Below are 23599 nucleotides of genomic sequence, written 5' to 3' on the forward strand. Positions count from 1 at the left end.
GCAACATAAAACTGTATTGGGTAAAGAGATTCCTATTGATCACATCCCAAATCTTAAATGTCATCTCCAGTAGGTATAAATTCAGATTTATATATCATATTTATATGAAAGCACTTTGCTCATCTTATAATTAACAGGAACACTACTGGTTTGTCCCATTTAATTTTTAGACTCTCTTATGCTGGCTTCTGTAAAAACACTGGAAATGGTTCACTACATGTTGCTTCTGCTCAGACCATCACTTGCATTGCCTTTTTATACCTCTCATGCTCAAAATACATAAAATTTGAAATTCTGGCTTTACATCAGAAGGAACAAACATCAGTTTGTTGAGAGTTCAAACATCAGTTTTAAAACAGGGCTAGAAACCCAAAACCACAAGTCATTCTGTGCCACTACACAAGCGTCAGGAGATCACAATGGTATGCAGGTACAAAAATATAAAGTTTTTCTTGAAACACTTTAAATAGTTTGTTCCTCATTATTAGTATTTCACTTGTGCCATGGCCTGTCTAAAAGCTGTAAGCAAAAGAAGCTGCATTCAAACAGAAAACTCTGTTTTCTTACATTTTTTCCTCTATTGTAGAAAACATAATTCATTAAAAAGATGTGTTTATTTTTTAAACAACTACAAGGCAAAAACCTGAGAATTAGTCTAGAGTGAAACTAACTGCTTAATTCAGTCTATTTACTTAGCATGTTATCTACCAGGCGATACTCAGATTTCCGTACCTTCGGATTTGCAAGTCAAACTTCACAGAGGTATCCATTTCAGACTGCTGGTGCACGCTGAAACGCAGGCCAGCTAATAGCTTTAGAAAAAAATCACCGTGGTTCAGTGAAAACACAATAAAATACACAATAAAAGCTTCTTAATACTATTATACGGCAACAAAATTGCTTGAGGCTTGTGGTCATAAGAGAACACACACAGAGAACTGGCAAATAAAACTTGTCCAGTTCATCAAGACTGGAAATGTACCGCGCTCTCTGTGGATTTCAGCCGATGCATCACTGCCACAAAATAGAAATGTAAGGTCTACATCATGCTCACCCTCCTTGCTTCAGCCATTTTTACACATAACTGAGCCTCCCTATGTTAAAGTACTGTAGTCTAAAGAACAGGGCACGCTTTAATGATTCTAAATTCAGTTCCCAAGGTTTGTTCTAAGTCAGTGCATGACAGTTGCTTCAACATCTGCACAGTTCAGCTTGATATACTTTGAAAGACTATGGAAATAGCATTTATTCATCTATACAAAATGTCTCTTGGAAGAGAAGCACCATCAAAGTGTTTATAATTGTGACTGATTTTCACTTTATTTCCTCAGAAAATAAGACTTATTATGTCATATCATCTTAATATCTGCCAGGTCCCACTAGTAGTTTTTTAATTCTTCCAATTTCAGCTACATTTGGTGGAAGTGCAAAGATCTCAACTAGACAAAACTCTCTCTCAAACTTCACAAAGCTAGGCAGAAGAGAGAAGCACTAGTAGGTTTCCACTAAGAGAAAGGTGTGTTATGAACTAGCTCTTTATTATATACTAAAAAATACGTATCAGATAAATCTAAAGACAAACTCCTGAGGGATCAGAGTTCATTAATTCCACTGTTTAATGAAGTACTCCTTTTGAGTTGCATCATAAAACTCATGAACACTCATTTCAGCCTTTAATTTAGCTGAAAAGTTGAAACCAATTACCACTGAACTAACCAAACATGTGGGCGGCTAAATATCAGCTAGATCTAATCTTATATTCCTGTGAGTAAACATCCTGCCCAAACACTACTGTGATTAAGAAAAAATGCCAACTGCACTCCTGTTTGAGATACCAGACACCTGTTGGACCAAACCTTACCTTAGTTCCTGCTTTCATGGGATTTCCCAGGTCACAAACTACCATGCGAGTTTGATTCTCTGTTTTAAATGCACATGACAGTCTTGCTAAAGCCTGCAATAAGCCAGAAAGAAATCTTAATGAATGTCATTCTTTACATCTGGACACCTGGATGAAAGTCTGGAAAAAAGTTATAGATACACTGTGTTAATTTTAATATAATTTCTCAGTCCTTACATAGTCAAGCGCTAAAATTAAATAAAATCTGAGTATGAAAGTCTCTATGGAGACCAATATTTTTGATAGGAGAGGGATGCTCTTTCCAAAGTTATAAAAAGAGAAATTCGGTACTCTTATATTGGGTAGCACCGATGATGTTTCTGACCTAAAGCATTTCTCCACGTGATTCTTTAAAACCTATGTGAAGAAACTGTGGTAATCGCACAAACTCTCCACAGGAAAATAAAGATTTGAAGGCAAAATAACATGAATACTTACTAGCTTACTCAAAAAGAGGTCTTAGAGGAGCTATCAGATTTTGGATAAAACCACTTCACAAAGCTCTAGAGTAGCAGAGGCAAACTGGAGAACCAAACCAAGGCATGGTCCAATGTATATGAAAGACGTGGTATCAAAGTTAGAATCCTTTGATATAGGGGGAAAATAGTTTTCCCCTTAACATTCTGCAACTTTACAGATATATTGATCGATGATAGATTATACCAAATAAAAACAAGGACGAAGAAAATCTGAAAGTATATTATTTATATATAGCTATAATGGGCTAAAACAAAATTTGGACTATACCCACGTGTCTTCAAAGAAATAGAAGTTATACAGACATTTTATAATACAAGGGAAAGTCAGGAAATAAAGTTTAATATTCCGTGTAGTCAGGATAAATTACAGCCAAGACTTTTCTACATACTTAGGCGGAAGAGAATAGTAATACCCAACATCGCTTTTTGCGTCACAGATGCCCAGCTCTTTACCTAGCACATGACATGCTAAGTCTAAATTTAAATAAATTAACAAGGGTACTGTTCAAATAAAGACTTGTAGCAGATAAACTCTGTGTGTCAAGCTCCATCACACAAATGATTCTCCTTTGTTGCTAGCAGTAGGCTCTTAAACTGGAACCATTCAGCCAGGTGTTATATAGCCTTGGCTTGGAAGAACCTTATCATTTTTTCAGTGCTTTGCTTTAAGAATGAAGCATAAAAAACACCACTGATGGACCTCTCCCACAGACTCCCATAGCAGCACCTGAAATACAACTACTCAAAGAAGAAAGATAGCTGGAATTTTACCTCGTTGTTACGAACAACACCGATGAAATCTGCTTGGGGCGGAACGATGACAAAGAGTTCTGCTTCATAGGCTCCTTCCCCTTGATTCTGAGCACTGACAATTAGTGTCAAGGGATTGTCATCACCAATATAGATCTGCTTCTGATCACTACAAAAAACAAGTGTAAAAATGAGCTCTGCATTCAGGTTTTAAAGTGTATTGAACTGGTTGAACTTGCAGAAACAAGAGACATTCTGAAATTGCACAAAGACGTTAGAGAAATCTAGAGGCAGTACCTACGTTTCAGGAATATCAGGAGAGCTGTATGTTTAAAATAAAAATATGTCTATAATCACAAAAATGGAGCAAATATTACATGCTGTTTCGTAAGAATCTTTTTTTATAAAATTTACAAAAAGACTATCTTTCCAAACAATGTATTTTCATTTCACCAAGTACAAGGAAACCTAACTGTACCTGCACTGATGTAAAATGTTTCTGAAGCATTAGCATGAATTAGTATGTTTGTGAACTGTACTACCTACATACATGTGCATATGCTATAGCTCTGCACTAAGGGCATAAAAAAAACCAGATTACATTTATGAGTAGAGATAATACATTAAGAATGGCTTTCAGGCATACAAAGCACAAAAAGCCCAGACTCATGAAAGAATTGTGAGTTAAAACTTGTTTCTTTTTTCCAGGTTTAATAAAAGATACTACCAATACCAACAATTTTTTTCATATGTGTGACAACAGAGCCCTAGTCCACCTCTTGCTGGATAAAATCACGCTTGTTCACATCTTCATGTGTCTATCTAGTATTAGGTAACAGAACAGTGGTACAATTGCAGCTAACACTGGTTTATGCTTGCTATGCATGTCCAGCTTAGCAAATATACAAATAAATACTGTGTACTTATAGTGGGGGCTGGGCTGGGTGGTGGTGTGTGTTCTCCCTGTATTACACGCTAAAGACATTAGGTTACAAAGCAGAAAATGGATTTTCCTTAAAAGAAATAAGCATGAGTTTAGACTGTATACACTGAGGAGTCCTACTTATTTCAATACATCCTTTTAACAAAAGTATTACAAGCTCTTGAAGTTTAGAATTCAAGCAGGGAAGTTACTTTTCCCTGTAGAGTTTTTCTCATGTATTTACCTTTCTACTGAAACCTCCAGCTTTGGTTTGCAGACATTATCATCACCACAATCCAGCAGAATATGTGCCTATGCAAAAATCAAATGCATATTGTTTTAATAATCCCTGCATCTGTTCTAACATACATTTCCAATAATACTGTTTCACCACCAAATAAAAAATTTTCTAAATAGCTGTGAGATATCTTCATCTCATTAGTCTCAGAAGAGGACAATCGAGTTTTATACATGGGGGGCATGGTGCTTCATCTGGCCACACTGCAATTCTAGGACTGATGTCTCCATATCTTAATCCTTTTTCCATAACTTGAACGGAATAAGCTGTTCATCTTGAATTGCATCTCCATTATCCTCTTTACAAACAAGTGTAAAAATTTGTATAAAGGGCAGAAATAGAAAAACTATATTTATTACCTTAAGAGAATTATAGGGATAAACATAATATACATAGAGCAGCATAACATGAGCAATGGATGAAACACTCCAATCCTTCAAGATTCACACCTTCAATACTACTCTAACTGCTTTTCTCCAGAAAAGTGTTAATTAGTATGTGTGAAAAGGAAGTCCAGCACTAAGGAATAACGTGTCAAAAAAAAAATTGATACAGAGAGAGAAGGAAAAGGAAGACAAGACAAATATACAATAGCCATCAATATTTCCATAATTTAAAGACTAAAGCGTAGATGTGTATTTTGGTATCTTAATTTTTCAGAAGTCCTAAGATGAACATAAGTATTGAATAAGTATTGAAAGCTGAAAATATGTTCTGGGTTCTCTCATCACAGATTGTGTAAGAAGTATACCTGTCTGCTCATATTAGCAGGAGTGAACTGGTTGAGGATAGGGTGCAATCCTGTTGCATCTGCAGCTGTTCTGTAATCCAGACGATATTCCATAAAAATAGTAATGGGAGTTAGTTTGTCTCTAAACTCAGATTCATCCTGAGGAAACCAAAGATTTGAATTACAATTAAAACACGTGAAGAAAACAACAACAACAACAATATCCTTTAAAAGTCTCTATAGGCAACAAACAGTCATCCCAAGAGCAATACTGAGCAGTATTTTTATTTATTGTTCATGTTGTAGTAGGAATGAGGAAGCTAGAACAACATTAAAACTTCTGAGCTCTTTTCAAACTAGAAAAACTCTTGTCAGAAAACCTGCAGTGTAAACTTTGAAGATGGACAATTTTAGTAGTAACATGCCTGTTTTACAACTGGAAAACTGGAGCATACAGAAGTATTAAGTCATAGAACTTTAATAGCCTAAAGGAGCCTAAAGGGCTATACAATTCCACTCTTTCCTGTCAAAATTCAGTATGCTTCTAAGATCCCTCATAGATACTCAATCTTTGGACTTCGATTTTTCCTTCTTAAAATTATTACTTTGCACTTGCTGACTTTCATATTGTTCTTTTCAAATCATTCTGTTTATCAAATATTGATCCTCCCTTTCAGAGTACTGAGAAACCATTCTTAGCTTTATGTTAGCCACAGATTTTATCAGTGTAAACTCTGCTTCATTATTTTCATTTCTGAGAATAATGAAAATTACCGAATCTAGAACAGCTCATTGCAGGATCTTGCTTCAGAAGCTATCTTCTATGGGCAGAAACTTATTGATAACTCTTTTCCTTACAGTTTTCAACTGGTTTTGCATCCAATTTAAGGTAATTTCATATAGGTCATGTGTCATTACTATCTTTATGAGAATGTTGTGTAGAAAAGTGTTAAAGCTTTACTAACACGGAGATCTGGGATGTCTATTTCCATATATATCCCACACACAAGGCCAGTCAGAGGTATTACCTATCCTCCACGAATCCTTAATGATTACTAGTATTTTTATTGGGGTTTTTTTTTTTGGAGAGAGGAGTAAGTATTGTTTATGTTTGATTTGTAAGTGCTCAGAGATAAATCTGAGCTGCATCTAACTTACATAGCTACACTTTCACGTCTTTCCTTATTGCAGCCAGTGTTTCTTTTACTGGTTTACACTTTTTAATTGTGTTAGCATCTGTCCACATTTGTGGGGACTAAAACAAAAAAACTGAGAAAAAGTAAACTTAGTATTTCAACCTTCTTCTGTCTCCTCTGTTATTTGCTGATCTTTGCTTTTTAGTTGCAGATCCGTATTTTTCTTTATTCTTTTACCTCCAAAGTAGAAGCACAACCTCTGCTTATTGACTTTCACGTTCCTCGGAAATTATAACTAATTTTGTGTCTAGATGACTTGTCCAAGAAGTCCATCACAAAGTTCAGAACTGAATTTCCAATCCATTCAGTGACCAGGACCTTAGTCACAATAATATCCATTGTTCGTCCTCTGACAGCAGTGATAACCCGGGACAGACATAAGGTTTAGTAATTTTAGGTCTATTCATTGGGCATGAAGTTTCTCTAGCATTTCTTTTTTCTATTTTTTTTTTTTTTAAAAACACCTAACACAAGGAACTTGTAATAGACAATGCACCAAAAATTATTTGCCTAAAACATAAATGGCTACTTACCCTCAAAAAGGCATCAAGTTCTTCACAATTCATTTTGCCCCCCTTTGTAATAGTCATGTTCTTAGAGTGGCTAGGCTGTTTGCTGTGGAGAAAGAGAGCTCTCCTTATAGCTCCTTTCTGCTTAAGTTTATCCAACAGCAGCTCCACTTGGAAATCTGTCAAATCCAAAGCGTTAGGATAGGGATATTTCATTCAATTAAACACAGTGCAGACTACCATCAGAAATGGAGCTGAAAGCTGATTTCAGCTACAATGAAAATCTAGTACTTGGAACTTTTAAAACTTTCAGTTCTTTCAATATAAAATCTGTTACTACATTAGTTCTCAATATAGTAACTAACAAGCACTGTTGCTGTCCTAAATTAGACCCTGCTTTTTCCATAAAAACTGGAAACATGTAAGAGCACTGAAACATTTATAATTTATAATTGCTATAGAACTGCAAGAACAAAAGTTAAATTTTTGTTTCCCCCAGAAAATTTTAAAGCAATCTTGCACATAACACTTATATTATTTAACTGTATTGCTAATCTAATTACTTCACATATTTGATATAGGTAATGAAATTTAAAATATGTAACTATTTATGTGAATCTTCGCAGATCATACCACCTCTATACATGCATACAGAAAAGAAGGAAAAGTTTTTATAATCAGTAGACAAAACCTGATTGTAGCAGGCTGTCTGCCAGACTACAAAATCACTTAGAGACATCTTAAAAACCTGTTTGAAACAATCTTTTCCTGATCCTGATACAGAGAATCTGATGCAAAAATCAGTGATATCAATCAGAAGTTCATGATTTCAACAGAAATGTGAGAAGTCCCTTGTGGCTTGTCTATATTTTTTAGGCCTAAAAATGCACTTGAATATTCTTGTCTAAAACTTCCTCTCAACGAGAGTTTATCTCAATTCTGTAAAATACAAAGGACTTTCCAAGACTAGTTCCACCGAGTAGTTAAATGTATGCTTAAAGTCCCAAGTATGCTCAAATCCCACTGACTTCAACACAACTTCAGCAAAAAAACTGCTGAAGACAGTGTTATAGATGCATGTCGTTACTGAACTGGTAGGATTGTGCTGTAAAGGGTAGCCAGCTGTTTCAGTGATGAAAAGGACAATGACCAGTGCTCATGTCTGCAAACAATATAAAAAGACTTCGAAGTTTTTAAACTAGCAGAACTTACTGAGTGAATTAGGGAGCTTTCCTTTGCCATCCGCTTTTAAGCAGAACTTTACTTTGAAGCTGTTTTGGAGGAAAAGAAAAGATTAATTTCACACACACTTTTTCTCTCATTTTCTTCTAAAATTCTTCACGGTTTCTCTCAGTTCAAAGGTATTCCCTTTTGAGACTTTAGCTCACTCCCAAAAGCTGTCTTCTACTGGTGGGAGAGAAACTGTAACCTATTAATAAGTAGACTCCAATGCAAGCAATGCAAAGCTTTGGAATCTTAATTCATGTAGGAATAGTCACCTGTGAACCAGTGTGTTTATTCCTGAAATCAAATGTGGCTCATTTATTTTTAAAGCTAGAACTGGCATACTGAGTTGAAAAGAGAATTAGAACTAGAAAGGAAAAGTGGGTTTGGGTCCAGGAACAAGAACCAAAACCAGTTTGCAGAGCGGATCATTTCCCAAGTGTTTTCCATAAGCTCACCTAAAAAGTAAGTTAATGGGTAAAAGCATGGCAAAAGCTGTGTGATCCGTTATCATCTTGGGAAGATCTTAATCTACTCAACACAGACAACTGGCAATCTCTGCAGGTAGGATGTAACTTAGGAGTCAGTTTAGCATCTGTTGAAGACAATGTTGGTCCTCCTACTGTTGTCGAAGAGTTCTTATTTTGTGTTGTCTGTTCTTTCAGAAAAATCTGTGTTTGATTGCCTTTTTTTAATTGGCTGACTAGACTTACTGAATCGTTTCAAAATTGAAAGCTTATGAAAACAAAAAACAAAAAAGCCCTCCCCTCAAAGGAAAACAAAGATACCCTGCTTACCAAGAAACTTTTACATCTGACAGTGAACAGGCTTTGTTTTCTGGGTTTAGAATAGTTGGATTAACTTCCAGGGCAGCATTCACTCTAATAACTGGTCTAGCCCTGCAAAGAAAACATCCTCTTGAACAGCATTCAACACCATATTAGACAATACCCTCCCCATCAAATTGTGAAATATACGCATACACACTTAGACAATATTTAGTGAAACTGCAAGAATAACAATCATTGAGTAGATTAGGAAAAAGCAGGAAGTTTTTCTGTGCCCTTTCATTACTATCAGAGTCAGAACATGGACAATTGTGTTAAGAGAAAGGCCTATGATTTCTCACACAGACAAATATGGTATCTTCCCAAAATGAGCAAGTTTGGATGAGAATATTGGGATTGCACTGTAATAGCTAGCAGCACTGTGTACGTGTCAGAATCCAGAAAACTGTCACTCAGAAAGCCTTGAAGACAGCTTATTTATATTTTCTCTTAATTATAGATTATTGAGAAAGATAAAAAACAGATAGCAGACTGTAGATTTACTCAGTGAAAACAGCAGTATAACCTTTTTTCATCTCCAGCAGTTTGGAAGGTGGAGTGGCAGAATTTCAGGCTTCCCTGATCCTGCTTTTGTAACTCAAGAATGCCACTGAGCTTTCATTTTGTTTGCACTTACGTAAAAGCCTAGAGAGATACTTACCTATACAAAACAGCTGTGTCAACACCAAAGGCTCCAACAATCAAGTCTAGGAAGAAAGGAGAAATGATACACATTACAACTTATTTTTTAAAGTACGTTGTTAGTCAGAGCTGGGGCTACTATTAAGTTAGGCTAAAGTGACATTTAGAGCAAAGGACCTGGATATCCATTTTTGTCCACATCTGTGGCTCCTTTCAGCGAGTACCCAAAACTGGGTGGCATAGTGCGAGCGGCCCACTGCCCTTCAAGAATTTGAGATGGGACTGCATTCAAACCATTTGCTTTTCCATTGTAGATATAGACAAGTCCTCTCTTGTCCTCTCCACCATATGGTGCAGCAACTGCAATATCTGTAAACCAAAAGAACAATTGTCAACATCTCCAGACACAGACTAGGAGAATATATTTGTCCTTTCATCAATCAATAATTTCTGATATTACAGTTTCAATGTGTCTCAGTAGGGAGGAAACGCAACTGGCCTGTAAAATGCTCACCAACCATCTTTTTTTGGTTGTTTTCTTGTTTTTTTTTTTAAATTGGATGCTGGTTTTTCTAGAAAGTATAAATATTTAACAAGAACATATATCATAGACTTGGGGCGGGGGGGCAAGGAGGGAAAGGAATAGTTCTGCAAACACTTCTGCACTTCAGTAACTGACTTACAGCCAAATCATATGGATTTGAGATGCTTTTGAGAGTATTAAACACCCAGAATTAGTCACTGTTGGTGCCAAATCACAAAACTAAGTGGGACTATCTGCCCACTTCATTAACACACTCATGTTCCTCCAAAGGGTGTGACATTTTAATAATTCTGGAAAATTTAGATCAGCCTAAAACAATGGTAAATATCAAATTCCAGTCTATCCTGATCATGGCTTGGCAATATGTTTTATAGAGAACTTTCAGTTAGTGCAATTATGCAATCTCTTAAAGCTTAATAAATTTAAGAGTACTCATTACCAATGACTAATAAACAGTAATAAACAAAATGTTATTTGGACTATCTGTAAGGACAGCTTTAGAAGTGTACATATGATCTAAATTCAACATTTCTGCAGTAGGTTCAAAGACCAAACATGAAACAATACACAGAGTAATTATATTATTCCTTCCTCTTTCCTTAAATTTGAGTAAGTTTCATGAAAAGAATAAGGACTCAAAGGTTCACCATTTTGCATTTTTGACTCATTTTCACAAACTTTATGAAAACAGTAGAAATTCAAATTTTGCACCATACTGTGATGGAAAGCATTTTGATTAACACTCCCAAAATGAAACGGGGCGGGGGGGGGGGAGACTAAAAAACCAGGCTAAACAATGGCAAAGTAATTAAAAAGAGGCAGCTTTTGCTATGATTTTCTCACCTACAGTGTTATTTCAGATTGAAATATGATGGAATCAAAACATTTTTTGGATAATTTCATCAAGTGACCAGGTTCTTGGCTATCAGCTGTAACCTTTCCAATGTCTCCTGTAAGTAGGTGCAGCGATATCGCATCTTCACACTAATTCTGTATGCTATTAGCAACTAAAAAAGTCCCTTCCAACCCAAACTATTCTATGATTCTATGATTTTATTATTTCATTAAAAAAAAAATTAGAGCTACCTGGAAATTTGAAATATTAGCCTGTTAAAATTTTTGATCTTTCAGAAAATATTTAGCTTGCAAGCAGAATGAAAAAAACAAAAACGAGCATCTTTTGTGGAACTCAAATTCCTACCACTCTTTAGGAAACACTGGAGTATGACTTGCAAAACAAAGTGTTCTCCCTATGATTCCTGAAGTCTCTGTCCCAAAATTACATGATTCTTGTCTGTTTCATTGCTCTCCATTCCTAAGAGAAAGTAACAAGAAGCACTGGCAATGGGTTTGAGTCAACAGCTTCAGTTGTATCAGACTCAGACTTCTAATCCAAATCCTTGCTCAAGACACTCAGCTCTTGGTACAGCTGGCTGTAGTAGTTATGGGATATTTTCACCAGAATCTTCCATTTTGAAATTAAAAAAAAAAAATCTAGACTCTTCTCAGGGAAATCTCTTCTGTCAGAACATTTTTAAACAGCTCTCTGAAACAAAACCTTCTTTTCAGTCATCGTGTTTCTGGAGAGGAAAATTCGCTTTAAGCAATGGAAACAGGAAAATTATATTGAAGATGTCCTAACAAGTCACAGTAGAGAGTCAGATATTTCATCAAAGTTTCTACTGTGCTTATCACTTAGAAAGTAATAAACTGATCAGTGTAACAGCTAAAATAATCCATGCTGTAGTTTAAATGGTATAGTCTCTGCTCGATGCATACATGTAACTCCTGTTAGCATTCTTGGGAGTAGCATACAAGCATCGAAAGGAGTCTAGACCTTCGTGTCCAACATTCAGTCACGGTTAGAATACCTAATGTTTGTGTGCAGAATCCACATTCAGTATGCTGTCTAGATTTCATCTACGAACAGAAAATACTGATCAATAAAGGATGTCCTACCATTGAAGCCATCCTGATCTAGATCCCCCAGAGGTGCAATAGAACTGCTGAATCTTGCAAATATCTCAAAACCATTCAGCTTTGTGATCTGAAACCCTCCGGAGGCTCGTTGAAGGCAAATGGAAACTTGGCCGACCTCTTGAAGTTTCCCATCAGAACCTCGATCCATAAAAAGAGGGGCTCCAATAAACAAATCTGTATAACTGGACCAAAGAAGGATAAGGTTCTTCAGTAACAGCATGAAAATTCAGTTTCATTCTCCTAAGCATCCGTTAGTAGGACTAACTCAGCACTGAAGTCAGTATTAAGATGAAAGTTACCTATCTTTAAATTGCAATTGAAGGCAAATATTTATTGACAAAGTAAGCACAAATACACCAAAATTTAATGCATTTAAAGCATGTGAATACACGTTTGTTTATGTAAATACATACAAAAGCAAATCCACAATTGTTAAAACAAATGTTGAGTGCTAGCAAGAAAGTGTGTTGCGCAGATACACGTTAAACCAGTAACAAAGACAGAAATCTATATTGTAGGAAAGACTTTTTAATAAAAGCTTCTTTTTTTCTTTGCCGAAACAAGTTGGGTGGCAGGGGGGAGAAGAGGGCACTTACTTGTCCGCATTGATATCTGTGGCAGCCACCGAATACCCAAAATAGGCAGCCATCTGGAAAACAAAATTCAAACCAAACTTGTGAGTTGTAGTGATATAAACACACAAACAAGTTTATACAAAGTTGTATAGAAAAGATGTTAGGGAGATGATAATATATACCACAAAATTTTTTGTCTCCTTTCTCCTTACATTTTTCTTTCTCTTCCTTACTCTGTTAGAACGTAAACTGATTAGTTACCTTCCCATTCTCCCTTTCATGACCCAGTCCTCCTTCCCAATTCTCAAAATAGGCAGCATTTCCTTCATTTAAATAAGATTGTTTTTCTAAGTAGTACTACAAAACAGGAACTCACAGAACATATATTTTTAGGATTCCTAAAGACTTTATAAAATTTTTCTTTGGCACATAGGCTAATAACATACAGAATATTGTATGTTCTGAAAGATGACTGTCTCAACATGTCATCTTTCTATAGCAATAGCCTCCCAGTCACCCACCACCCTCAATAAAGCTACATACCTGCTCTCCAGTGAAGTTGAACATGGAAGACATGTTTTTCCCATTGTAAATAGACACCTGCACATGAAGAAACACACATTACAGCATACCAACAATATTCATCTTCTTTATTTATTGTAAAGTTTAATGTTTCAAATTTCCTACCATGCCCAGAGTTCTTGCTGCTCTTGGGACTCCTGATACAAAGTCTGAAATATAAAGCAAGATACCCAGATAACATTCAGGTCCCAAAGCACGATGAATTTGCTTGAACAGAGTAGCTCATTCCTAGTGCTTTATGCATTTCCCTGTGCACTGTACCATTTTTTCTATACGATTTATTTGAAAGACCTGCCCAGCCTATTAACATGATTTTTGTACTGAATCAAGGATCTTACCTTCTATGCCATCACCATTAAAGTCTCCAACAGCCACCGAATATCCTGATCAACACAAAAAATTAGTAAATCACTTTAAAAACCTTATTAAACCTTTCATCTCTTTATACTCTTCATAGGTCTCTATACACAGTCCTCTTGCTTCATATTAAAATGCATTGGAATAAATATTGCCTCTAAGTAGCTTAGACTATTAGCAACTACATGAGTAGACTGTAAATCATCAGCATCCATGAATTTGAGATCAGAAGATGAAAATTTTAAAGTTATCATCCTGGGAACTGTCCTGGTCTATCCTTGCTTTTTTTATTAATCCGGTTAGACATATATGAAGCTAAATGATGATTTCCCACTCCTCTAAGGGAGGCTCTTCATGATTTTTCTTCCCAAACATGATTCTTTCACATTTTTATTTTGTTTTGGTAGATTATTTAGAAACAGCTGCTTTTCTAAAAAAACAGGTATGTGACTAACTTCTCACATAAAAATCATTCCTCAGCCATTCCCATATTTGGCCTGAATCACAGAGCACAAAAATTCATGGAAATATTTCCATTTATTTTGTCATCAGGTGCTTTTTGAATCAAGCCTATGGCAAGATAACTAAGCTTCCGTCATACATAAATTACTGCATTTTCAAGTATGTAGCGCTCTCGTTATCTGTCAAATGTTGAATCAATAGTTGTGTGATTTAGACTTAAGTATGAATAGCACAATAGAGTTTTTCAAGTACAGCTAGGTTTTCTTCCTTTTCAAACTACGCACCTAAGTAGCTGTCATCAAAAGCAGCACTGGCAGGTCTGGTTGCTAACTGGTCATCATACTTTGTACTGTAGACTTTGGAGTCATATTTAGCCACAATCTCTGTCACTCGATCAGAAATAAGTTGGCCTAAAGAGAAAGAAAACAGCTTAAAACCACAAATAAAATATGTGTGCACTCATTCAATAAGCAACAGGACTCATTTACAGAATGCTTGCTTCTGAAGCAACAACTCTTCCACAATACCGACCAGAAAATAGCCAACAGCAGCAGCACTAGAAAGGATGAAAGTGAAAATCTGGATCCTACTTCAGCAAAGATTTATGCACATATTTAATCAAAAGCACACAAACAATTCTCACTGAAAATAGAACCGCTCCTACAGGTAAGCCAGGACTTAAACGGGACTGCTCAGTTAGGTAACAGTAAGCATATGCTTATGGTATTGCAGAACTGAGTCATCACTCCTTGCCTACATACCATAACATGAGAGCTTAACATGGCAGACAAGAAGCTAATAAGATGAGCGTAGTGTATTACCACCTTCTCTGTTTTCACTTCACTAGCCACTAGATGGTGACTTCATTACATCCTTTTCTTTGAGTTTCAATTAAATCTTGAATCACAAAAAACTTTTGTTCAGAAGAGCACTTACTTCACATACATATTCATACATGTATGAAGTACAGGGAAAACTACCTCTCCAGCATCTCAGAATGTGGAATAAAAATTTGGGGTGAAAAATCTAGTTTTTAGATTGTCTTCTATTCAGAGCTGAGATTTGTTTTTTTTGGTAGTAGTAGAAGAGAATAAGGTTCTTTCAACAGATGAGATGTCACTTTTGTCAAAAACCAATAAAATGAATACACAAACGTAATCTGTATTATACTGTATCTGCAGTTTAGTTTCAATCATTCCATTTTGTTGAGAATTTGAAACATAGGATTGGAAACAACCCTCCTGTGCTGCTGCATCTGTATGTAAGCTGGCGTGATACAGAAAATCTTTCATAAACATTAGTATTTACATTAAAAAACAGGCAGAGTTTGGCAGCTGTGTCCTGATTGTAGCAGCACCACCTTTTGAACGGAGAGCTATAGCTAAACGCTGAATGATCCTGCAAACAAAAACTGACTGAAACCCACATTAGCAAAATACATAGGTAATGTTCTGTGTAAACAGCGCAGTTAGAGGTAAAATGTTCACCACGGCACAAACAGATCAATGTAAACAAACGCAATACATCTTTGCTGTCAAAGGAAAATAATGATTGTTCTCTTTGCAGGGTATATTTCTCATTGAAAATCCATGCTTCATATGTGTATCAAAAATTACAAAACATGTAGATTTCAAAACAACAAGCAAAATATCCTAAAGGAAACTTATCCTGCCAGTGGAAACAAATTCCACATTCCTGGGAAAATGCCTTTAAAATGATCACAGAGTTATTTAACAGACAAAAGACACATATATACAATTATTACTTCAGCTTTAATCTGTGGTTGCCTTGGTTATTCAGGAAATATTCTGAAGGATGAAGAAAAATTCTTTGTTAGTTTTCTTACTGACAAAGACTTTGACAGTGTTTGGAGAAGTGTGGATACAAATGACTAAGAGGATAAAGAGAAAAATCAAAGAGGTCAACTTCTCTGACTTAAATGATGTATCTCACCTTGCCAGTAAAAACTTCCAGGTCCTCCAAGTAGCACTCTGTCTCCCTGGGGGGGGGAGGGGGGGAAGGGGGGCGCGGGGAGAAGGAAGAAAGAAAAAGAAAAAACTCATTAAGCATATTTAAAGTCAAGAGAACATGTGTTATGTTTATGGGAAGTAATCCCATACATGTATATCACTGTAGCTTCACTGACCCCAATACATTTTATTTTTTGAAGGAATGATTAATTAAAAATGCATCTCATAAAATGCTAAGATAACAAACAATATGCCTTCAGTGACTTGCTTCTCTATTTCACCCATTTAAAATTCTAGGCAGAATTCTGCTTTTATTGTAATAGACCCTTCTACCCACATAAATCTAAGACAACAGAAATACAATTAGGAGAAAACGTCAAGACTGCTACAAGGCAATCATAACATGTTTTTAGATCAGTACACAAAATTAGTTTCATCTTCTGACCCTGCCACTTTCTGTAACTTATCTTTAGAAAAGTTTAATTCAGAAAAGCTGTGATGTCATTCCCCCACTTCATATTCCTTGGTACAACTGCAATCCACAAACCATTTTATGAAACTTTAACCACATTAGCTATCCCAGTGCTGGGAATTTGCTCTGTAAGTACTGACCCAGTGCTGGGAATTTGCTCTGTGAGTACTGAATTGTGTCGGAGCGTCCCGGGGTCGGAGTAGGAGCGCGTTCCCGGAGTAATGATGAGTCCCAATGTGGGTATGGTCATTCTCCTTTATTTCAAGATATTGTGCTACTTTTATAAGCTAGCCACACTAACACGCGCACCTACGAATCCTCTATTGGTTTACAGTCAGCAAGCACACGAATCTTAACATACACGGATTGGTCAAAAGCAGGTGTCCACACAAACGCTTCCTGCGCCTGCATTCCGTTACATAATCTACTGATAGTTACATTCCTCAGCCTGTTTTTCTCTATTCTACTATCACTTCAGAGACTCTAAAACTACAATTGCTCTTTAGCAGCCTTATACTATTGCTAACAAATCCTCAGTGCTTGGAATGTTCATAGGATGACCGTTATTTAATAAAAATCCCTCCACAGAATTGGGCTATAGGCTTTGCTGCATAATTAAGCCACTTACTCAGGTTTTAATCTTAAAAACTCCCATAATCACCACTCAGAAAAATCTAGGTCAGAGATTTGGAGACACCTTATACCCGGGCTTGCCCACTCAGCTAGGGTTTTGGATTAGAGCCCAAGGTTGGTTTTAACTGGGGCTAGGCACAGTAAGCCTGAGGGGTGCATGCAAAAAAACACTTACAGTCCTATACTGCACTTTGCACAGTTTCCTCTGGAGGAAAAACAAGAGTGTCTTCGGGCAAAGAGCGAAGGGATATGACCCAATCATAAGGTGTGAAGAACCCAAAAAATTGCCACATCACAAATAGGACTTGCGTGGTCTTAACATGTCCAGGCTATGCTAAACAATGTAACTGTACAATATAAAAAAGCTACAGTTAGTTCTCAGATTTGTGCACAGTTCTATTGTGCTTGGATTTAAAAAGTAATTGTGAATTTAAAAAAAAAAAAAATATTATAAAAGGCAGGGAGAATATAAAAGTAGAAGAAACATAAGACAGACAGCAAAAAAAGAAAAAGTCTACTTCTGCTAGCTGATGAGAAAAACAAAACTAATTCACAAGAACACTGTTTACCAGTTCCCTTTAGCAGTAAGTTATTCTTCCTCAAGAACTAACACTAGCCATGCACCAATCCCTTCAAAATAAGTGTGTCAAAAAACCTGACTACTACAGTTTATTTCACCTGAAGACTAGCTGCAGCAGTGGTTTACGGCATGAGGCTGCAAAAGCAGATTATTTGTTTAGGACATGATTCCTACAAGAAGTGAAAGCGTGCTGCTGTGAAGATGTAGGGAGAAACAGGTTTATAATACTGGAATAGTTTGAAGTTATTTTTGTTTATTTACAAGGATGTGTTTGGTTGTGGTTTTGTCCCCTCAGGAATGGTAGTTTACATTTAGTTTCATAATAGCTGTGCTTGTATGTGGTCTGTATCAGGGTTATTGTTAACTTGCAACTGTCTGCTGACTTGAGAAAAAATCACATACCTTTGTAAAGTCAATACTAAATCCACCTTGACAAAATCCCTGTCCATCTGCATCGATAGTGGCTACAAAAAAAGAATGGATAGAAAAGAAAGAGAGAGAAAAAATAAATAAAATAAATATTATCAGTACTAGATCAGATGATTCTGTGAATACTTTCCAATGCATCTTCCTAAGTAACTTTGCACTCCTGAACTTGAACCTTGGAAATTTTTTTTTATAAATCACTATTTTCTCTTTATCAACAACTCACAGCCAAATGCTGTAACAACTTTAGGGCTGGCCTAACATACATATAACATTAACGTATGTTGTAGACTAACAGAGTCAAAGTAAACAGCAACTCCATATTCCTTTGTATTCAATCTTCAAAAGTTTTGGGGAAAAATATTTGCAATTTTTATTTAGGAAATAAGGTATCTGGAAAATAGGGAATAAGTTTTTCTTTTGGAATAAAAATCTGAAAGGTACATAACCGTAAGTTGTTTCAAGTATTAGCTTAAAACAAACAAACAAAAAAAAGCATACCTGGCTGAAAACCTCTCTGCATACTGAGACTCATCCCAGCAAGAATTGTTATAGCCGAGTTAATTTTACAGTTATACAGCTCCAGAGTAGAAATGTTGAGACCCCCTTATCTGGAAGTGTGACCTACCTAACTAGCATGATTTCGTTTAATATATGCTTAATATAGTTTAATATATGCTTATTAATTTAGTTTAATATATGCTTATTAACTTCCTTCTATGTTGGGCCACACTGGATTTCATTCCTGCTGTTCATCAATGATTTTCAGCAAATAAAAAAAAATCCTAGTTTGAACATTCAACTTTTAGACTTCTGTATTTTAAAAAAGCTTATAAGCATCTGAATAAACTAGCAACTCAACTACATAATATGAATGCAATGCGTTTCGAAAATAAGACTACAAATGTTAAACAATGAATATAATTAAAACAATGCATCGCTACTATGTATGCATACATGGAAATCAGAACCTACTTGTGCAACACCTTGCCTTCTAAAATGAGCTTTCTCTTTAAATTACTTGAGTAACAATAATTAAGCTTCAGAAAATTCTAGAGCTGGTCTTTGAAAAAGCACTTGCTACGTAATTTTGCTCGAGAGATTACTACAGAAGAGGTCCTTTCAAAAACTGAAGTCCTCAATTCCAATGATACTTGGGTCTAAGATTTTCCTCTGGCCTACAGTAGAGAAAGCAAGGTCTGCATCCTGAACATCAACTGGAGGAGAATTCAGATGTCTGGATCTAGCTTTTTTGCTAATTGCTATGGAAGGGGGAAATACCTGTACAACATCCCGCTTCAAATGTACACAAAATACAAAACAAGAGAAATTCCAAACAGAAAGCAATAAAAGTGCTCTACACTTACTTGACCTGCAGGGTGCATATTCCACAGATTTAGATCCAGCAAGCAGGTAACAAGTTCCTACAGGCTCTCGCTCTTGTTTTGTTTCAGTTCTCCAGTGGTACAACGGGGCACAGGCCTAAGGAAGAACACATGGCAGTGAGGAAACAAACTCCTCTTCAAAATGCTGGGGGGTATAGAATGATACGGTGGAATTCCAATTTTCTACAGAATAGCAACCAAAACAATTTTGGCAGATGTACTATGTGTTATTAGAGGAGATTTATACTATCAGCACTGGGGCAGAAGTATCACCAGTTTGTATTTTTAGAAATAGCTGATTTATCACAAGAATTTTCGAAATAATATTTTCTTAAAGCAACAGTTGTAAAGAGTTCATCGAGAATTTAACACATTCTAACTTCAGCAAACTAATTCTACTACTTCCCTCAAAAGCAGACAAAAATGCTACAACCTTTGTTTACAAAGAGTTAAGAAAATAAATAAATAAATTCTGAAAAAGACAAGTCATGCTGATTCGTGGGATTTTGTTTAAATTCTGAGTTATCCAGATCTTTTCACATTTTTTCCACTACAATATCCCAGTACTGAAGCATTTGAAGGGCATCAAAAACCTACCAGAATTTTGTCGTTTTTGGATCTCACAGAGGCTCCAAACCACTGATGAGACTTAAATTCCAGCGGATCATCAGGAGCAAAATCTCTGTTGCCTACAAAGAAAATGAAAACAAAGCATAATTTCACAGGAAACTGTACGGTAAGAACAAAAAAAAAAAAAAAGAGCTAAGTCATTGGTTTTGATGCATACAGAGAAAAGTGGAAAACAGTAACATTGGAGGATATCACCCTTTCATGGAAATAGGCTTTTAACAGGATTTATTATTCATTTTTACATCTAGTGCCAAATGCAGCTATTTTTACATATGAAGCATTAGTACAATACTGATTTGTTGTTAAGACCACAAAGCTTATAGCATCTTTGACGGCAACACAGTAAATACTTCGTAACTTGAGATATTTGACTTTCAAATTATATTACAGCAGTGCTCAAGAATCAGTGCCAAAGCCAAGTTAGGATTAATGCTTCTAGAAGAAATATTGCCCTGATTAAATATGCAAGTTTTGCCTTTGGCTAGAATCAGGACAGAAGTTCTTCTAATATTCCACCAAGTATTAACATCTCTATTCTGAATGTCACTGTAGTGTACAAAGCATGGAAACTAGCACGCTTACAAAATACAAGTAAAGTGAAAGGGTATTTAGTAACAAAAATGTTACAGAGTTTTCCAAACAGAAGAGTAAGTCAAATAAGGGATAATTTGCACTGGTGTCTGTATGTTAACTGTTCAGTGATGAAGGCTGGTAGAAGTAATTTAACGAGTGGTATTTCTGCAAGTGCGAATGTTAAGTCTTTAAATCATTTAATGTTTCTTATGTACTTTCACTGGAACAACAATGGAAACTTTGCCAGCCTAGTAAGAAAAAGGATGCAACACTCTGGAAAACATATCTTTTTAAAAAGTCACCTAAATCACTGGTTTACAGTGCCTAAAGCTAAAGGAGTCAATGAGGTCAACAGCCATACATCACTTCCACAGACTGCTGGGGGGAATCCCCAAACCCAACCCCACTATGAATCAGAGACCTGTGACCACTTGAATCAAAACTTCCTTGCTTGTCTTACACCTTGTAAAGAATGTTTTGTCTCAAGAAACTGTGTTACTTCCATTAGGAAAATCCCATGAAAAGGACAACAAAAGTGATTCTAATCTGCAGTCAGCCAAAACAAGCAAGTATCTGGACTACTTTTGCTCTTAGATTAGAACTATGTAGAAATAAATGCCGAGCGCATAGCATCACAGAGAACTATTGTGTTTTTTCTAATTTCATCAAAGGTAAATAAAAAAAAAAACAACACTTCCTTCTGTCACCCCGTCCTCCACTCTGTTATTGAACAGGTGCTAAAGACATGGAGGGCCTGATGATTAAGCACATCTGCACAGATTTATGTACACGTGAACATTTATACTATCACCCTTGCACAGACAGAAATGTAGTTTGGAGACCTGCATGTCACCTTCTCATGGTACGGAAAACCAAAAACAGATCAAGATGTTTTCCAAATAGGGAACTGTCTTTAGCATACTTCTAAAATCCCTATTTTATCATCATCTTTTCCCTTACTTGCCTTTAATTCATGAAAATCCACCCAAGGACAATTTTGCTCCAAGGATGCAGTTGCATGACTGAGTTAGTTTCAGATGAAGCTGACACCAAAAGGGGTAGCAGTTCCCATTTGCTCTTGTCCATATGTTCCTGCTGCCAGTGTCTGTCTTGGCACTACTACCTTCTGGTCACATAGTCACAATATGAACCACCTAAAATACTGAACTGGATCAGGGACTAACCCAGCTGATTGCATGGGGATGGAAGTAGTGCTAATCTGCTGGGGAGAAGACAAGAAACACATGGCTGGGAACTATATCCTTTTTGGCAGCATCAGGGACTTAAAATTGGTTTATTCTGCTTGTAACCACACTCAAAGTTACACAGGCTAGAAAGACAGACTTGGATTTTACCCTCTATTTGTCCAGCTACTCTCGAATACAAAGAAATCTCAGCTTTACTTGCCAAAGTTTTAAACAATGTAAAACTTGAGAATAGTTACGGCATGGCATTTTACACCTTTCTCTACTGCTGGATACTTAGAATAGAATCATAGAATCGTTAATGTTGGAAGAGACCTCTAAGATCATCAAGTCCAACCATCAACCCAATACCACCATGCCCACTAAACCATGTCCCTAAGCGCCTCATCTACACATCTTTTAAATACTTCCAGGGATGGTGACTCAACCACTTCCCTGGGCAGCCTGTTCCAATGTTTGACCACTCTTCCAGTAAAGACATTTTTCCTAATGTCCAATCTAAACCTCCTTTGGCACAACTTGAGGCCATTTTTTCTCGTCCTAATGCTAGTTACTTAGAAGAAAAGACTTATAAGTACTTATACAACGCTATATATCTATGACTAACATGAAAGGTAGTATAGCAGTTTTATAGTGCAAAGCAGAATCTTATTGTGCTAGGTACTATAAAAGTGTCTAGGATGTAAACTTCCCATTTAAGTTTAAAACAATAGGCAGCAAGTAGAATGAATGGACTTGTTACAATAATAGGTAAACAGCCATTCAGCATTATCAGCAATCTGATTTTATCACAGGTGTGATAAAGGAAATTAGTTCCTTCAAGTTTCAGCTGAATGCATCAGCTGAAACAGCATAAAGCAATTAAAAAAAAAAAAAATAAAAAAAAAAAGATTACTGGTTACTGGTGCCATCTAACTATAGTCTATGTTGATTGCATAGGAGGGGAGAAGAGGGGAACCAGTAGTTTAAACAGCACATGCTACCAAAACAGCCCATTTCTGCCTTTTCCCTGTGCATTCTTGAGCTGCAGGCACTGCCTCCACCCAAGGAAGACATCAACATCCAGGATGGCAGCTACAGAAACTTTTCTCTCCCTCAGTCTTTAGGGGACAAAATTATTTTTTCTACAGTACTGAAAAAGCCCTGATTCGGCTCTAAGTTGAGGATAATATTGGAAACCTCCTTCAATTTTATTTTAATAGGTAAACATCTAGGCTTTGAGATACAGTCAGAAGCTGGCAAATAAAAAAACCTAACATCTCCAAATCAGAAAGCAAATGAACGTGACCCCAAGTTTATTATGTTCCAAATATCATGACTTCAGAAGCCCACATCATAATTTCTGAAGTCCTAAATAACAAATTAGGAATTCTTATGCATAAAAAAAAAAACCCACCACATAGTAAGATGTGCTCCATTAGGCAATTTGGCTAAATAATTTTTATTTATTTATAATACACTACTATTGCAAAAATATTTTACAAACATCTTAGCCAAATCGTCTAATGTCAGTGCAGATGCAGATAACACAAAACAACATCTGCTACAAGGTTAAGATGCCTTACATTGAGTTTATCCCGTATTCAAAGCTTGATTAGGTTCTCTAAAACTAACGGAGGAGGGTCTTGGGGAGAGGGGGTTGCTGTTCAGCATGAGACTGCCTGTAACACAGGAAAGTGCATTAAGATACAAAAACTAGATCAAGTGGAAAGTACATACATTGGAAACATGGACTTTTTGAATAAAAA

General features: G+C 36.2%; 1 protein-coding gene across 2 annotated transcripts in view; it reads right to left on the reverse strand.

The window, feature by feature from the left end:
- Nucleotides 1-23599, reverse strand: part of ITGAV (integrin subunit alpha V) — a 66775-nt gene that overhangs the window by 13532 nt on the left and 29644 nt on the right. For both annotated transcript variants that reach the window (XM_075153691.1, XM_075153690.1), the window contains 20 exons: nucleotides 20041-20132; nucleotides 19426-19540; nucleotides 18035-18096; nucleotides 15931-15976; nucleotides 14262-14387; nucleotides 13497-13541; nucleotides 13264-13307; nucleotides 13120-13176; nucleotides 12598-12650; nucleotides 11981-12183; nucleotides 9655-9846; nucleotides 9497-9542; nucleotides 8806-8907; nucleotides 7997-8055; nucleotides 6809-6963; nucleotides 5101-5238; nucleotides 4296-4363; nucleotides 3151-3298; nucleotides 1862-1954; nucleotides 733-812 (listed from right to left, as the gene is read on the reverse strand). In XM_075153691.1, coding sequence (XP_075009792.1) covers nucleotides 733-812; nucleotides 1862-1954; nucleotides 3151-3298; nucleotides 4296-4363; nucleotides 5101-5238; nucleotides 6809-6963; nucleotides 7997-8055; nucleotides 8806-8907; nucleotides 9497-9542; nucleotides 9655-9846; nucleotides 11981-12183; nucleotides 12598-12650; nucleotides 13120-13176; nucleotides 13264-13307; nucleotides 13497-13541; nucleotides 14262-14387; nucleotides 15931-15976; nucleotides 18035-18096; nucleotides 19426-19540; nucleotides 20041-20132 — 1924 coding nt within the window. The remainder of the gene's footprint in view (nucleotides 1-732; nucleotides 813-1861; nucleotides 1955-3150; nucleotides 3299-4295; nucleotides 4364-5100; nucleotides 5239-6808; nucleotides 6964-7996; nucleotides 8056-8805; nucleotides 8908-9496; nucleotides 9543-9654; nucleotides 9847-11980; nucleotides 12184-12597; nucleotides 12651-13119; nucleotides 13177-13263; nucleotides 13308-13496; nucleotides 13542-14261; nucleotides 14388-15930; nucleotides 15977-18034; nucleotides 18097-19425; nucleotides 19541-20040; nucleotides 20133-23599) is intronic.

Source organism: Calonectris borealis, chromosome 6, assembly GCF_964195595.1.
Source record: "Calonectris borealis chromosome 6, bCalBor7.hap1.2, whole genome shotgun sequence".
Classification (NCBI taxonomy): Eukaryota; Metazoa; Chordata; class Aves; order Procellariiformes; family Procellariidae; genus Calonectris; species Calonectris borealis.